We start from the raw sequence: 17,367 nt of genomic DNA on the forward strand, positions 1-17,367 counted from the left end.
CTTTCCCTTCATTATCTAGATAATTCATTTATTCATCCACCAATTATTTTTTGAGAACTTTTTCTACCCCAGATACTATTCTTTTAATAGATGCAGTAAAGAATGAAAGAGACAAAAAAATGCATGTCCTCTTCTTAGTTGGGGGAAAAATAATCCCTTATTTTTTCCCATTTCTAAAATATATAGGGGGACGCCTGGGTGGCTCAGTCAGTTAAGCATCTGCCTTCAGCTCAGGTCATGATCCCAGGGTTCTGGGATCGAGTCCCATATTGGGCTCCCTGCTCAGTGGGGAGCCTGCTTCTCCCTCTGCCTGCTGCTCCCCCTGCTTGCACTCTCTCTCTCTGACAGATAAATGAATAAAATCTTTTTTAAAAATGAAGTAAATAAAATATACAGGAACATAGTCTAGATTCTGTCACTATAAATTCAAATATTAGTTAAGTATGAAGTCATTAAAACAACTGTACCAAATCAACTACTTCATTAAAACTTAACTGACTCGAGAAAAATTCTCATTTCTAGATGAATTTAGATTTTTAAAATATAATCCCATTAAATTTTCTCTCATATTTGATGAGCAATATGTCACCCAAAATATCTATCGAGCCTATGCAAAATACCACACACTGTGGTAGGTATACAACACGAGTTGGGTGGTTACTTATTTATTTATTGCCAGTTATCAAAACTCAGACTAAAGGAACAATGGGATGAGTTAAATCCTTGCCATAAAACATGTGTCCTACAGAGCAGCAGCAGCAAGAGCAACACCTGGGAGCTTGTTAGAAGTGCTGAATCTCAGGTTCACCCCACGCCTACTTAATCAACATTTTATGAAGATCATCAGATTATTTTGATGCACAGATAGAATTTGAGAATCACAGGACTAGAGGATGAAGAGTCAACATCTGGATCAAGATACGCTTGGGCCTAGAAAAGCCTCCCAAAAGGACACAATTACATACAGATGATTGGATGTGTAAAAATAAATGGATGGGATCCCCCTGAAGTCTGCTAAAATACAAGGAGGTTGAGAAATGAGCCAGATGTGTGGGACCTAAAGAAAAATAGAGCATGTCATCAATGAAGTAACCTTTAATGAGCCTCTATATCCTATTTTCATAATTATTGCTCTACACTTTGATGTAAGGGGAAGCCCTAGCTATAGCATTTTCCCCTCAATTGCATCCATCACTCCCATAGCTGTTTGCAGGTAGGTCTGCCTGAAGGCAGAAATCTTTTTATTTTGGTATCTCATGATGTCTGCACAGAGTTGGTGCTCAATAAATGTGTGCATGGTAAAGGAAGAATCATTGTTTAATGAAGAGAGCATGCTTGCAAATCAGAAGAAAATTGATTCAGTTGTGAGTCCTACCTGATACTGCCTGTGGTAACTTTGGCAAATTATATAATTATAACAGATAATCAGTTTTCTCATTTGTACACTGGAGACAATTCACTGAAAGTGTGGTTGAGAGTATTGATTATGACCATATGTCGGTATTAATAATGTGTTCAAATTCCTCCAGCCTTTCACTTAACTTCCGGTGTGCAATTGAGTCAAACAATTAAATTAGATGTTACCTTCAAGGTGTATATATATGTATATATATATTAGTTTATATATATATATGGCATTTGATTGTAACTAAAATTTATAATAATCCTGTTATCACTAAGATTTGTACATTTAAAATGGGTGAATTTTATAAGTAAAATATACCTCAATAAAGTTATTAAATAAAAGAAAAAAATATTAATACTAGGTATGGAATGTCTATTGGTTATATCTGATAATATTTGGTGAGATTAATTTTTTTTGTTGATTATTAATCAAGAGAATAAAAGACGCTATAGAAGAAATATGGGTGGGTTTTTTTTTTTCCTTTTTAGTGAAAGAGAATAATAATAATTTATTTCCTTTTAGCTTTGGCTCCAACTTTTGAAATGAATCCTATGAAGAAAAAGATCTTGGCTGCTAAAGGAGGAAGGGTTATAATTGAATGCAAACCTAAAGCTGCACCTAAACCCAAATTTTCATGGAGTAAAGGGACAGAGTGGCTTGTCAATAGCAGCAGGTCAGTTCAAAAATTAGAAATCCAATTGCAGTTTATGTTTGGCAAAGTTCATTTTAAAGACGACTTTAAAGAGGACTAATGTAAATGTTGGTTGTTCTAACTTTTCTCAACAAAAGGTATCATAATTCTAAGATAAACAGAGGTACTTAGCCTTCACTCTTATTATCTGTTATAATCAGGGTTCAGTTTTTAGGTTTCTGTAATTTATAAGGAATTTAGAAAATTGAGACTCAGAAATTTTTGGTAGATTGCCCAAGGCCTCAGGAAAAAAATGAATGATGGGAAATAAAATATGATCTCTGGCTTATTTTTCCCCTAACAAGGGCTTCTGTATCCATTTATATTTGTTTTAATTTTATGCAGTTAGCCTATTAAATATTTCAATAGGAAAAATTTTTTTAAAAGGTGACTTCAAAAAATAAATCACCCCTTCCCATCTTTTTAAATAAACAGGAATTTCTCGTCTTCCTAACAAGTAAACCATTACCAGCTTTAAGATAAAACATAAAACATGTGACTTGCATAGTATATATTTAAAAGCCACACTGAATGATTTCTTTAAATTTCCTAGAAGATATGGTAATACTGAGTACTAAAGTATTCAATTGAGTGCTAAAGTACAGAAAAAAGAAAGTCAAGGTAGGAAATGGGATGCGAAAGTAAGAGAGAAGGAAATATTACAGGCAGTGAAAGAAGCATGTACAAAGGGCCTGGGGCAGAGAGTGTAGGATGGTGAAGAATGTAAGACCTAAAATCAAAATGGTTTGTCCTTAGAGAAAAATGGAGGAGTTTTAAGAGATAAGACATAATCAGATCATCAGTAATGTTTTTTGCCAGGGGGCTTGAACCTCATCTTTGAGTAATGGCATCTGTCTAAAGGTGTAAATGAGGGAGGAAAACATAGATTTTGCCTATTAAAGGAATTTTCTAGCAAAAGTGTATAAGAGGTACTCTTCACAACAATCCAAAAAAGTAGGTAAGATAGGTATTACCATCTCTATTTTGATGTATCTAAAGGCTGGAAAGGTTAAAGTAGCCTTTTGAAAGTATATTGATAATCTCCAAACTGAAACTTGAACCTGTGGAATGAACCCGTGCCAACACAGTTCTCTTATTGGATGATCATGAGTATGGCTGTGTATGGGACAGAGATAGGTTGGCTGGGGGAGAGGGAGTGCACAGGGACAGCAGTTATTTCCCTGAACACATTAACTTTTAAAGGGAATATGCTTGACTAAGTTTTTAAGACTTTAGCAAAATGATGCTAGAAGAATCAGTGTTAAAGGAAGAATTAATTTTGACTTTCTGATGAAACATTAACAATCAGACAATGAGCAATGCAGATACTGTGATCAAAAGGCAGTCCCAGGGGCGCCTGGATGGCATAATGGTTAAGCGTCTGCCTTCGGCTCAGGGCGTGATCCTGGCGTTATGGGATCGAGCCCCACATCAGGCTCCTCCACTATGAGCCTGTTTCTTCCTCTCCCACTCCCCCTGCTTGTGTTCCCTCTCTCGCTGGCTGTCTCTATCTCTGTCAAATAAATAAATAAAATCTTTACAAAAAAAAAAAAAAAAGGCAGTCCCATTTCTAGGTACTTACTCCTGCAGCAAACTTGTGGCATAGCATTCCCCCTTAGCCCCACCATTAACTCTCTCCCCTAAATGAAAAAAAAAAAAATCTTGCTCTGATTTTGATGAGCACCAATGCTATGTTATGAGCCTCTCTAACCAAGGATTTCTCAGAACCATGTTTCATGGACTCGTTTTTCCTAAACATCAACATGTGTTCAAAAAAGGAAAAGAAAGGTCTAGCTTACTATTTTAATCCTGTCGAGTATTTTTAGTCTTTGAATCAAATTGTGTTACTTCTTGACAAAAGAGTCTATAAATCCAATTTTTGCTCACTATTTTAAGCCATTAATATTTCAGGTGATAAGCACCACTTTATAATAGATGTGGTATTTCATTTAAAAATAAAGTCAAATGTTATAAAACAGTATGCATAAAGAAAAGTTCAATTAATAACTTTTTAGAGAAAAAACTATTTCTGTTTAAAAATAATATTCAAGGAGTAACCTGAATAACTGTCTTTAAGCCTAACTGTAATCTCATTCTGGCTAATATAATTACAAAAAATGTTTCCACATTACAAAGTTATTATAAGCCCTTGATTAGTGGCTTGTAAAATGGTTTATGCAATATTTCCAATCAGTTGAGAGGGCATAAAAATCTTGAGGAATTGTAATTAGGTTCTCAATTGTGATGATTTTACTTTGGGCTAAATGATATAGTTTCTACAACAGAATTTATTTGTAGTTGTTTATTTCATATTTGATGGGCTATTATCGTCTCTAAAGTGATCTTTATCTGAGCCATTTATATGAGAGTATCTCCAAAAGTCTTTTCTTCTCTAGAGTTAGCATGCTTTAACAGTTAATGAATAAGGTGGAATGATAGGTTAATGAGTAAAACCGAAGTATGTCTGATGGAATGCATATTAGGAGAGAAAATCTTGGAAGCGGTATGGGATGGGGTGTGCCAGGACAGCAGCAGTGCCATGTGCGTGCTCATGTGTGCATGCATGCATATAATACTAGCTAGAATTATTTAGCAATGCTTTGCTGAAGGTGAAAAACCCTGTGCGATTGTCAAGGCCTGAAAGGGAATCAAAGGACTGTGGCTGTTACTATGAGTGAGATGGAAAGTCACTGGAGGGAGCTGAGCTGTAGAATGCTATTACTGAGCAGAAGAGTGACATGGTGTGACTTATGTCACTTAGGTCTTCATGTCTGGCTGCTATGCTAAGAGACTATAGACAGGCAAGGGTAGAAGCAGGAGGCTGGTTAGGAACTACTACAATAGTCCGCGAAAAAGGTGAAGATGACTTTCTAAAACAATTTGTCAGTGCTGAAAAAGTATAAACAAAGACTAGAATGTTTCATCTTAAAAAAATGTTACTGTCAAGTAATTTGTATCAAATGTAAAGATCAAAAGATAGTGTTTGTAAGCTAAAACTGAATAACAAAATATTTCATTACATTAATTTTGTGAAGAATGTATTTCTTTCATTTGAATAGAATACTCATTTGGGAAGACGGCAGCTTGGAAATAAATAACATCACAAGGAATGATGGTGGTATCTATACATGCTTTGCAGAAAATAATAGAGGGAGGGCTAATAACACTGGCACTCTTGTTATTACAGGTAAGAAACCATTTGATTCATACTGTTTTTTTCTAGTTTAATAGTGCTTAGCTTCTAATACACTTTAAGACACAATTTCAGTGCTAAGCTTCTAAGACAGATCATGTACTGATAAGTTTCCATTTCAAAAGCCTTTGGGGCAAATATCTTGCTTAATGAAATTGTTCCTGGAATTTGAATCTGAAAACATCTTTTTCTCCGTGCTGAGAAATTAAAATATATTGATTTTTATTCTTTTAATATGCCAGATAATATGGGATCTAATATTTTCTTGAATTGTGCTTTCCTCCTTTTTAAAAAATGTGTAGATCCCACACGAATTATATTGGCCCCAATTAATGCTGATATTACTGTTGGAGAAAATGCCACCATGCAATGTGCTGCTTCCTTTGATCCCGCCCTGGATCTCACATTTATTTGGTCCTTCAATGGCTATGTGATCGATTTTAACAAAGAGAACATTCATTACCAGCGGAATTTTATGGTATGTGCTTTAAGTTTCATCTTATTAACATTCCAGTGACCCCTATGTGTCTGCACTACAGCTCCTATTACTATAATTATTTACGACACTGAAAAACGGCCCAAAAAGGCTTTTCATGGGTTTCCTTATATTAATTGTAGCACTCCTGAACCTTTGTAAAAATGGCTAGCTATAGGTCTTCTGGTAGAGATAGTAATCAATAAATATTTATTGAGCGTTAGGTCTATTTTTCCCTTAGTTATAGTATCATTTTTATATTGATGTACTATGCCTCATTGTATCTGTGCTCTACGTTCTAGTGCCTTCTTGTTCATTTTAAATAAGGTAAGAGCATATAACTTATCCTTTGTTATAATGGTGACTTTAAGGCATTTCTGTTATTCTTTGAGGTTAAGAAATAGACAATATATGTATGGGAGGCTTTGGAGAACTAGCGCATGTGTTTTTTAGTAGGGTTAAATGGCTGTATTTTATTTTAAAATAGGAAAACATACATGACACAAGTCCTATAATTAAGCATCGTGGTGTCCTTGTATAGAAATAAAGAAAATAGAGGAAAAAGACTGGGAAGTAATGCAGGAATACTGACTAGTGTAGGAACATCACTGGTATGAGATAGGACTGACTAGTTTGCAGTGAAAAGTTGACCCTTGAACAACATGGGTCTCAACTGCTAGGTCCACTTACACGTGGATTTTTTTTCAATAAGTACAATACTATAAATGTATTTTCTCTTCCTTACAGTTTTCTTAATAGCATTTTCTTTTCCCTAGCTTACTTTATTCTAAGAATACAGGGCATGATACATATAACATGATACATATAACAAACAAAATATTGACTATTTTGTTTATTTTGTTTATTGACTATTTAACTATTATTAAAGTTTCCAGTCAAAGGAATGGCTCTTAGTAGTTAAGTTTTTGGGGAGTCAAAAGCTATTAGTGGATTTTCAACTGTGTAGGGGGTCAGTGCCCCTAACCTCTGTATTGTTCAAGGGCCAGCTGTATTTATTTATTTATATATATATATTTAAAGATTTTATTTATTTATTCAACAGAGATAGAGACAGCCAGTGAGAGAGGGAACACAAGCAGGGGGAGTGGGAGAGGAAGAAGCAGGCTCATAGCGGAGGAGCCTGATGTGGGGCTCGATCCCACAACGCCAGGATCACGCCCTGAGCCGAAGGCAGACGCTTAACCGCTGTGCCACCCAGGCGCCCCAAGGGCCAGCTGTATTTAAAAGGCAAATTGGCCGCTGTTTCTACCTGCCTGTTCCCTAGAAGGGCAATTGGTTAGGAGCCTAAGACCTGTTTAGAGCATATACTTATTGAAGAAAACTAATTTTAATTTTAGAAGTCAATTATCAATATAGAAATAAAAGTTTGAATTAACTCAGTAAAATAGTAGTGTAGAATATTTAGTTCTATGAAATCTGAAGATTGATAATGTACATATAATAATAGTAGCCTTTCAAATTGTCTAGCTCTTTAAAATTTTTTTTCTAGAACTTAACACTTTAAAAAGCCCAAATGAGCTTTCAATCAAGTTGAGTGAGACTGATTTTAACTAGATGGAAACATTTACTGTTTAATTTTTATTAGATAGATTCCTAGAACAACTACCAATGCAGTAATCAATGTGTATGCCTTCTACATGTTAACTTAAATTCAGTTCCTTTCATTTTAATCTAATATATCTAGCTATAGCTATAAATTCGCAGTAAATCTGATTGTCTTTCAGCTTCTGAACCAAACTTACACTTCAAAAAAATAGCAACTGGGAACTGGCCGCAAACTGTTTTAACATTATAGCATGTGATATTTTTTTCCTTATATGTCTGAAAATATTTTGATTTGCTTAATCATAAATGTTCCCAACATTAGTAAAATTGGCACTGATATCTTTAATAATTTCTTCAAATTGTGTTTTATTTTGCAAGTAAAGCAAATACTACTTAGTTTTTACTCATTTTTTAAGGGGAAAAAAGTGAGTTAAACAAAGATCTCACTTTAAAAAATAGACTTGAATTTGCACTGTTTTTTGGTGTTATGTATTGAGTAGTTTCAAAACTACGACAACCATAGTTTACCCAAGTAGCTACTTAACAGCTGCAATGAAGTCTATGTAAATAGATTTAGGGTTATAAATTGTCCTAAATTAAGCTGAAACGTCATATGTGGATCTTCTGTATGTTCTTCAAAATAATAGTTACATTATATTTGTTGATGTAAGTAAACATTTCCAAAAAAAGAAATTAAGAAAGGAAGAGAAAGAAGGAAGGAAAAGAGAGAGAGAGGAAGGAAAGGAGGGAGGGAGAAAAAAAAAAAAAGGAAAAAGAGCCCCATGGCTTAAAAAGAGAGGAAAATAAAGAAATAACTGGAATAATAATTAAGAAATAAATAATAACTCGGATCATAAAAACATAAAAGACTCCGGTCATTACTCACTACTCCTCCCTCCGCTAATCCAGAGCAGAACCTAACTGCCGGCCCATGCCCTGGCCTCACCAACTCAGGTTTTAGTTTCAGGCCACCAAGCAATGAGCAGTGGTAGAAAGCATGTTCACTGGCTAAATATGTAACCTAACTGAGTAAAAATATCAAATGCACATTTGTAGCACATTAGATGGGCAGGTTGATTCAGATCTCTAAATAATTTTAAAAACCTAGACAAGAAATTTACTTTAAAATAAGTTATTAAGCTTAATGCTATCTTTTGAACCTAAGACCTATAAAGCCTTCCCTGCCTCTTCCTTCTCTTTTAAAGCAAACTTCAAAGTCAGACTGCATTGCTAAATGCACCACCTGAGGTTTGAGTAAAAACACCGTATGTGTTTGACCCACCTTTTGGTAGATCATCCTAATGACTAATAATTGCTTCTGGGGGCATTCACAGACCACTCTCAGAAGGAGCAGCTCTTCCTGCCTCAAGTTTAGTGAATCAAAAACAGTAAGAATGGCAGGTACTGAGGACAGCAAATCCAAAGGAAGGAATATTGCTGACTGCATTTGTCCGTTATTCAAATTGCATGGGCAAATGTGTCAGTACATAATTTTTTTTGGTTTCATGAATAATGTTTTGATATTTTATTTGAATTGGCAACATTTCAATTAGTGAATATTATTTGTTCATTTAAAAATACTGTACTGAGCATATACTATAATAAGCAGGAACAGAGATGGACACTAGGGTGAATAAAACACTGAGTAAGATAAAGAGAGGCACTGAGCTAAAATAAACTAGAGGTACTCTGTGAGTTTAAAATTCAGATGTAAATATTTTGATAGCTATTAAAACTGATGTCATTATCATTAGTTTTAATAAGTTTAATTGCTAAAAGCTAATATCAGAAGCTCTAATTAATGAAGAAAGAATATATAAATCAAAATTTAAGCTTTTCCTTTCAACAAAGTTAAGTTTGTATTTTCCAATTTAGTTTCAATGATAAATTATATTCAATGTTTAGCTTGCTATTCTCAACTTTGACCACCATGTGGCAACCTTGCATAAGGTTTCAAATTTCACAGCCTGGCATAATTGGGACTTGAAGCTTTATGAAATTAAACAAATAGATTTTCCCATACTTAGGTCTAAGATATGCTATTATAGGTGATTCAAAAATTTCTACTTTATACTTTTTCAATTATATTCATATAATTATCAGGAGAAAAGTGACAGTACATTTTTGAAGGGGTACATTTCTTTTAAGAATTTATAGTGAGCTCCCCAAAAGTAAAAATCACAGTACCATTACATCTAATGATCCTGCTTCATGAAAAACTCTTTCGAATTAATTATTTGAAAAATATATAGATACCAATTTTAAAGCTGTGGGTAAACACTTAATACTGATGATAGAAGAAAAGTTAAATATTTAATTTAGCTGTTATGTCATTTATTCTTTCATTTATTCAATAAACATTCACTTAGTGTTATATTATCATGTAAACAGGTTCAGGAAATGTTTCATTTGAACTCGAATTATACATAGGAGGATGTTAAGAATATATATATAAATATATATGAACCATAAATTTAAAAAATTGAGGTGTTGATACAATAAGTTTTTAAGCAATTTATCAGGCATTCTTTTATTCTATCAAAGTTATGGGGCAAATACATAAATTTTTCGAGTCCAACTACAAAATGGCTTCCATTTTGATTTCCCAGCTCAATAGCTACTTATTCCCTTAGAGTAAATACAAAAGGCAGAATCATTTTACTTATCAATTTAATTTAAACTCCTTTTGTTCTGGAAAGGACTTAAGACTATCCACCAAAAAAAATACAGATTTGTATTATACCATTTTACGCCTCTCTCATGGTGATGCCTGATCTGTGGGAATTACTTTTATTCAATAGCCATCTAACTTTTGACATCTCCTTTGAGTCATTTTCTTTCAATGATTTAACAACAATTTCCCTGTCAGAGCCATTATCCTAGTTAACCACAAGAGTTAAACTTTCTGTTTCTGATTATTGCCACTATAATATCTTTTTTCCATTTCTCTTAATATACACAAATGTTAACATTGTAATTCAGCAAGAAGTTATTATGTATCTGCTTTGAATTCATAAATAGCTTATGAATTAATTGTTCAGAGGCTCTGCCACAACAAGGCCTGGGCTCTGGGCTTCATTTTGTCACTTCTTACCGTGTGACTCTGAACCAGCGATTACATCTCTCTAAACTTCAGATTTCCCTCTCTGTAGTATTTTATTAATAATTCACTTACTTCATTCAGGTTGCTTCACCAGGTTTGTGTAACTGGTTACTTCATAGTATTTTTGTGAGGATTCAATGAGAGAATGCCTATAAAATGCTTAGCACAAGTTCTGGCAGATTGTAAGCAGTTATTATTAATACTGTGTATAATAGAGCAATCATTTCCAATTGAAATTTCCAGAGGCTATCGCTATGATAATAGAGCAATCATTTCCAATTGAAATTTCCAGAGGCTATCGCTATGTAGGGTTTCTTTCTTTCTTTCTTTCTTTCTTTCTTTCTTTCTTTCTTTCTTTCTTTTTTTTTTTTTTTTTAACTTACAGGTCTCAGTTTTCATGCTTTCATTCTTGCACTGCTGCTAAACTGGGTACCGCATCTGAAACAAAAAGTTCCAGCTATTTCCTTGCTAGGGACAATGGGAGAGGTAGTGATAGTCAACATTTATTGAGTGCTTTCTGTTTGGCCAGCGTTGGGTTAAATGTTTTTCATGTGTTTCTCAGTTGATCTTCACAGCAATCCTCTATGGAACACATAGTATTGTGATTTTTCTCAGTTTTCAAAGTGAAGAAAATAAGGATTAGAAAGGTTAAGTAATTTGCCCAAAGTAATCATACCACTTGTTGGTGACAGGGAAGATTTGAAACCAAGGTTGTCTGACTACAGACCTGAGGCCTTCGCGCCTCCAGCCACTCCAGTTTCTAATCCGTTGGTTAACACTCTGGTCTGTGTCTGCTTAAATAAACCCCCTCCCATTATTTGAAACACTCTAAGACTGTACTGTTCAACTCCCAATTTATTCTGTAATTTTGTTTAATGAACTTTTAACGTTCACTCAAGATTATTCAAATTACTTCATTTTCCCTATACTATTAGCAAGTTTTGCAGTACATTGTAAATCAAGTCTACATAGTTTCAGGTGGTCTTAAGTTCTAGGCAATTCTTTATGATCTCTTTTCGGATCTCTTACCCTAAGGTTTTCTTTTTAAAATAAAATATTAATTATATGGAACATGTCACAAAATTGTGCTTAAATTTGAGACATACAGATTTCATATTAGAATATATTAGGAATTTGAACAGAAATTTTACTTCTGCACATCCAAAGGAAGAGAGAAGGGGGTGGGGAGGCAGAGAGAGAGAAGAGGGAACAATAATAATAAAAATGTTATTGGTTCTCTGTTACTGCTGAGCAAGGAGGCGAGGATTGTCCAGAATTATGAGGTAAAGGTTAGAAGAGAAAAGGAAGGTCAGGCTATAATCCAGGTAAAGGCAAGCATCAAATTAGAGCTGAAGATAGTAGAACAGAAGACCAGCAGGCATGGTGAGATGATGTGAGCCCTAAAATGGTGGTTCCAAACTGGAAGCAATTTTTCTCCCCAGGGGACTATGGCCATATGTGAAGACAATTTTGGCTGTCACAACTATGGGGAGGAGGGGGAGGGCTATGTCTTATGGACATCTGTTTAGCACAGGTACTGCTAAACATCCTATATGCTGAGGACAGTCCCCCGCAACAGACAATTGTCTGGCCCACATTATCAATGGTACCAAGATGGAGAAATGCTACTCTCAAGGAAGATGAAAAAAAAAAAAAAAAGAGAGAGATTTAGGAATAAAGAGACTAGCTGCTGAAAGGTCTTAAGCATGATGTGTTAGGAAAAAAAAAGAAATTATATTGTTTTGAGCAGATGAGAGTGATTAGAACAAAAAAAATTATAAGAGGCTAGCTAAAACATTTTTCAAAATAGTATGGATAGTAGAGGATGATAGATTTCATGTGTTTTTGATTTAACACTTGAATTTTGATGGGCAGTGAAAGAAAGAAAGAAATGTGTAAAACATGTATAGTCCCCTAACATAGTTCTGTGATCCCCACAAAACTCACAAAGACCTTCTACCTGTTGTCAAATCCTTTCTCTGCTCTTATGAGTAATTAATTGATAAGCATTGGAGCATTCTGATAAGCAGCTAGAACATTCTGTTATTCTTCACTCCGTCTAAACATAACTTTACTGGCCTTCCTTTCACTACCCTAATAAATCTTTACTTACACCTAACTGTTGTCTTTTATTTGCTATTTTCTACCACTAAACATGGAGATAGGTATCTATGCTCACTAGACAGGTCTATACATGTGTTGCCTTCTTTTAGATCATTATACTTCCTGTTCAGCTAGGGTTATTCTTTAGCATAATACCCCATAGTCTGAGCTGAATAAGCATTTGTTGATGTCAATGCTAAGTAAATGGATTCGGACAAACAACAGCAAGTCTTTGTTCTTCAGAAATGTATTGGCTTGGAAGAATCTCCAAAAATTCATTCAAAGTTAAAGTCCCCTGTGTTTTGCATAGAATTCCTTGCCTACTTACGCATCACTGCAGTAATTATTCTGGCAAAATATGGGAAGTATTTAAAATAAAAAGAGGGAGAAATAAACATGTAATCTTTTGGTATCTTAAGAATTTTATAATTTTACATGTGGACTTTGATGTTTTGTTTATGATATCACACTATAAATACACTATTTCATCATTAGCTGGCATATTCCAAATAAATCTGTCCAATTTTTTCATTTTGTCTTTAAGAACAGAACACTGTCTAAAGATCTGGAGTTTCGATCTGGTTTGGCCTTTGACAAGTTGTATGACGTTAGTCAGGACGGTCATTCTGAGCCCTAGGCGTCTCATTTACCATATGAGGAAGCTGAGCCACATCAGAAGTTTTAAAATGACAAGGACAACTTTTTAGCAGCAGAATCCATTCTGCAAATGGCATTTAAATCAGAAGCCCAGTAAAAAAAAAGGTGAAGGTGAAGGTTGCTCCGAGTAAAGAAATTGTGTGCATGTGTGGTTGTATGTGTGGGAGACTACAGGGCCACATCATGGGGCCTCTCATTTCTTCCTGTCCCACAAAACTTCCCACCTGATCCCTTCCTTCTACCAAGCGATCCTTGAAGATATTCAAAACCCCAAGGCTAATGGGAAATAATGTAAGAACCATATGAATTAATATCCAAGTTTGCTTTCAATGCTAAAATATTGGTCTAAATCCAAAGCTTTGTTGTTTTGTCCGTCAGTCAAAATGATTACAGAAAATGTTCTTCTTTTTGAATTTTAATTTAAAATTTTCCAAATGATCAAAATTGGACTCTTCAGCCATCAAAATAGCCAAATTTAAGGATAGTCAACATTTCCATTGATTCTACGAATACTTGGTGATCTCTTAGTAATAATTCTAGACCATTTTCTTAATTTACTTAAGTTTTTATATTCATGATGATATTACTTGATTTTAATAAGATTTTTAAGTCATACCTTTAAAAATATTTTTCACATTCAGGCGGTCTTACTGCTGAAACATTACTTAAAATAACACTAACTTAAATATTAGGTGATATTAGGAAATTAGTGTTAATTACATTATGTGTGAAAATGGTTTTGTGATTAAGTAACAGAATGGCCTTTTTGGGAGATTCAATCTAATATTTGAGGAATGAAGCATGATAGTATCAGCAATTTGTTTTTCTAGGGTTCAATAATAGATGGACACATTGTATATAGAGACAAGGAAAGATAGAGCTAGCTAGCTAGCTAATTAGATAAAGCAAACATGGTAAATTTACAAATGTCGAATCTAATGGTTGTTATTCAGGTAACCATGATAGTATTCTACTAGTCTTCCTATTTTGTTATGTCTGAACATTTAAATAGATTAAAAATTTAATAAATAGATACGTAAACTGATAACATTGTATTCTTTCTGCTATGAGAAGCTACCCATTTTAACCTACCAAACTGTGAACATAAATCCCATTGTCTGATTCATAAAACTCTATCTTGGCAACAGTTCGACCTGGTTAAACCAGTAATGTGTGTTAACTATGGAGCTTTCCGCCAGCCGCTTAACTGAAAATCTCAAATTCCTTGTTTTTAAAATGGAAACATAGGGGCGCCTGGATGGCTCAGTTGGGTTGAGCTCCCATTCTTGATTTCAGGTCCGGTGGTGATCTCAGGGTCATGAGATATGGAGGACTCCACACTCAGGGAGGAGTCAGCTTGAGATTCTTTCTCTCTTGTTCTGCCCCCCCACCCCCGCTCTCTCTCTCAAATAAGTAAATCTATTAAAAAGTACAATAAAAGGAAAGCATAAATAGTATCTCCCTGAGTATTATAAAAATTAAATAAGAAAATTATGTAAAGTAGCGAGCACATTGCTGGACATATAAAAGACACTTAAATTAGATCAGGTATTCCCAGGAGCTCAGGAGAGGGAGCCACAGCAGCAGTAGCACTATTGAAAGTAGCAGAAGCAGTTTTAATAGAAGTATTAGTAGCAGCGGAAGTATTCTATCAACAGCAACAGTACTAGCAGTAGTGGTGGCTGTACTTAATAGTAGTGATGCATCCTTGTTCCTAAAATATGATTAAGAATAGTATCTATCTCACAGAGTTGCGGTTAAGAGCACGTGAGTCTGCACATGTAGAATATTTGTTTATAATAGTCCCTGGTGCCTATGAAACCCTGACTAAGTATTTGCTGTAAATCATGTTGGTGATGGTGGTGGTGAAGTTTGCAGCTGCCATGATGCGTTTGCTATAGTTATTCCTTCTGTAACAAAGCCAAAAGTAATAATAATTAATAATAATAATAATAATAATTTTTCATGGATATAGCATGCATCAAACATATTTAATAGCTTTTGCTTATAAATTTCTAAAATATTCTCTTTAAAGGATATTCTTTCCTTCAACCTCCCATATCTGCCCCTTCCTTCTGAGCGTCAATGGAACTAAAGAGATGTTTTTGTTGATATATAGCTATTATGAGCTCTAAGCTTTAGCTCGACCTCGTATGTACCGTCCAACACATTTCTTTGTTCCTTATGATTAATTCAACTTGTTAATACAACTTAGTACTTCAGATGCATTGATATGGTAGGGATGAATTTGTAGAGTTAGCTCATGGGGGAGGGGGAAGAAAGGAAGGGGTATTTATATTTTGGAAGTCTTTTGATTTAAATATGGGAAATTTCTAAGTGGTAAACCACATCTACACTTTGGAACATCCCTCAGCTGTGCTATCACAATTTCCAGTATGTGATTCAACTCTCCGCACATGAAGGGAAGCATTTTGTAATTCAGCCAAACTGTGGGTTTTTAGTGAAAATATAGAGAGCATTCGTATCTAATTTGTGGCTAGAATGTGCTGAGGTCCATGATCTTTACTTGCTTTGTAAGCGTTCTGTCAACCACTGAGAACCTCAGCTTCTCCTGAGGTATGGAAAGAGCTATTACCATTTATAAAAATTTCAGGAAAGCTTTTATACATACACAACTATATTGGAAATAGTATAGTGTATTTTTCCTCTGCTTTCCTTCTTGAGATATTTCAATGCCACACTGATATTTCAGTGCCACCTTTACCAAATATAGAGCAAATGAAAATAAGTGTTAAAGTGCTTATTATTGCTTTATACAAGAGTCTATCATTACCTACCTAAGTCCTGATGTTATTTAAAACAGAGCTGACATTTAAAAGTGCTTTAGCAGTAAACTTTTAGAATAGTTTCATTAAAAGTTTAAAGAGTTTATTCAGAAGATACAATAACTATAAATTTATTATAATATTTTTAGACAAAATAATTTGTGTTGCTCATTACATGTGAAAAGAATAAAAATTATGACTACATTATTTCTCTGAGAATAAAGTAAGTGAATATGTAAACAGCAATATGTTTCAAACTGAGAGTCTGGGTAGAGAAAGATAGCGATTTTATTAAGAGAAAAAAGAGTATTAGGTGTACAGAATACAAATATTTTTTAAAAGGCAATTACAGTGTCACAACTTGTTTATTTTTATATCATTTTTCTGCCCTCAATTTTTTTTATTATGAGGAGTTGAATTAAAAATACATTTTAAATTTCTGAAGTGTTTTATTCTTTTAATTTCAGTCTAATCACATGACTTCTTAAAATAGCATGAGCTTATGGGTGCCTGGGTGGCTCAGTCATTGGGCGTCTGCCTTCAGCTCAGGTCATGATCCTGGAGTGCCAGGACTGAGTCCCACATCAGACTCCCTGCTTGGCGGGGAGTCTGCTTCTCCCTCTGACCCTCACCCCGCTTGTGCTCTCTCTCTCTCTCTCAAATAAATAAATAGGTAAATCTTTAAAGAAAATAGTGTGAGTTTAGCAACAGGATTATCTTTCATTTAGACATAGGAAACAATCAGAAAAATGAGTTCATATAATGAAAGCATGTAATAGAACTAAGTGCTTTTTACTTTTATGCAAACACTATTTTCCTCAAATATTATCTTTGTCATAATAACTTAAAAAGATTTTACTTAATATCTTTCCATTCCTGAATATTTAGTGTCACAATGCCGTGCTAATTAAGAATGTGAAAACATATTAAAACAGTGTGTTTTACAAATATACAGTGTTTAAATTATTGCATTTTTTCTCACTAGAAAATTACTCAGAAATATGTGCCAATTAGCCTTTATGACAGCTCAAGAAAAACGTATTATTACCTTCACCATACACACACATTTATTCTATCCTTGCCTCAAATATTTTTAAAAATAGTTATAAACAATAAAATAATATTTCTTTACCTCTTTTCTTAGATGAATTCTATATTAGTAAGGCAGTATGAGGGGTTGGGCCAATGACAAAGGGGTACCATCCCCAAGACCATCTCCACTTCTGAAATGAACTACAAGTTCCAGGAGATGCCAAAACCACCCTCTGTTTTGATTTGATAGATGGGACTCACAGAACTCCCTGAAAGCTATTATATTTATGGTTACAGTTTATTACAGGAAAATACAGATTAAAATCAGCCAACAGAAGAAGTGCATAGGGAAGAAT

The 17,367-nt window shown here is 34.3% G+C and overlaps 1 protein-coding gene across 1 annotated transcript in view; it reads left to right on the forward strand.

Annotated features, from left to right (window-relative positions):
* Window positions 1–17,367, forward strand: part of CNTN1 (contactin 1) — a 148,177-nt gene that overhangs the window by 22,812 nt on the left and 107,998 nt on the right. The window contains exons 10-12 of the mRNA XM_008704710.1: window positions 1,928–2,078; window positions 5,156–5,283; window positions 5,592–5,767. Coding sequence (XP_008702932.1) covers window positions 1,928–2,078; window positions 5,156–5,283; window positions 5,592–5,767 — 455 coding nt within the window. The remainder of the gene's footprint in view (window positions 1–1,927; window positions 2,079–5,155; window positions 5,284–5,591; window positions 5,768–17,367) is intronic.

Source organism: Ursus maritimus, unplaced genomic scaffold (genome assembly GCF_017311325.1).
Source record: "Ursus maritimus isolate PB19 unplaced genomic scaffold, ASM1731132v1 scaffold_26, whole genome shotgun sequence".
In the NCBI taxonomy this organism is placed as follows: Eukaryota; Metazoa; Chordata; class Mammalia; order Carnivora; family Ursidae; genus Ursus; species Ursus maritimus.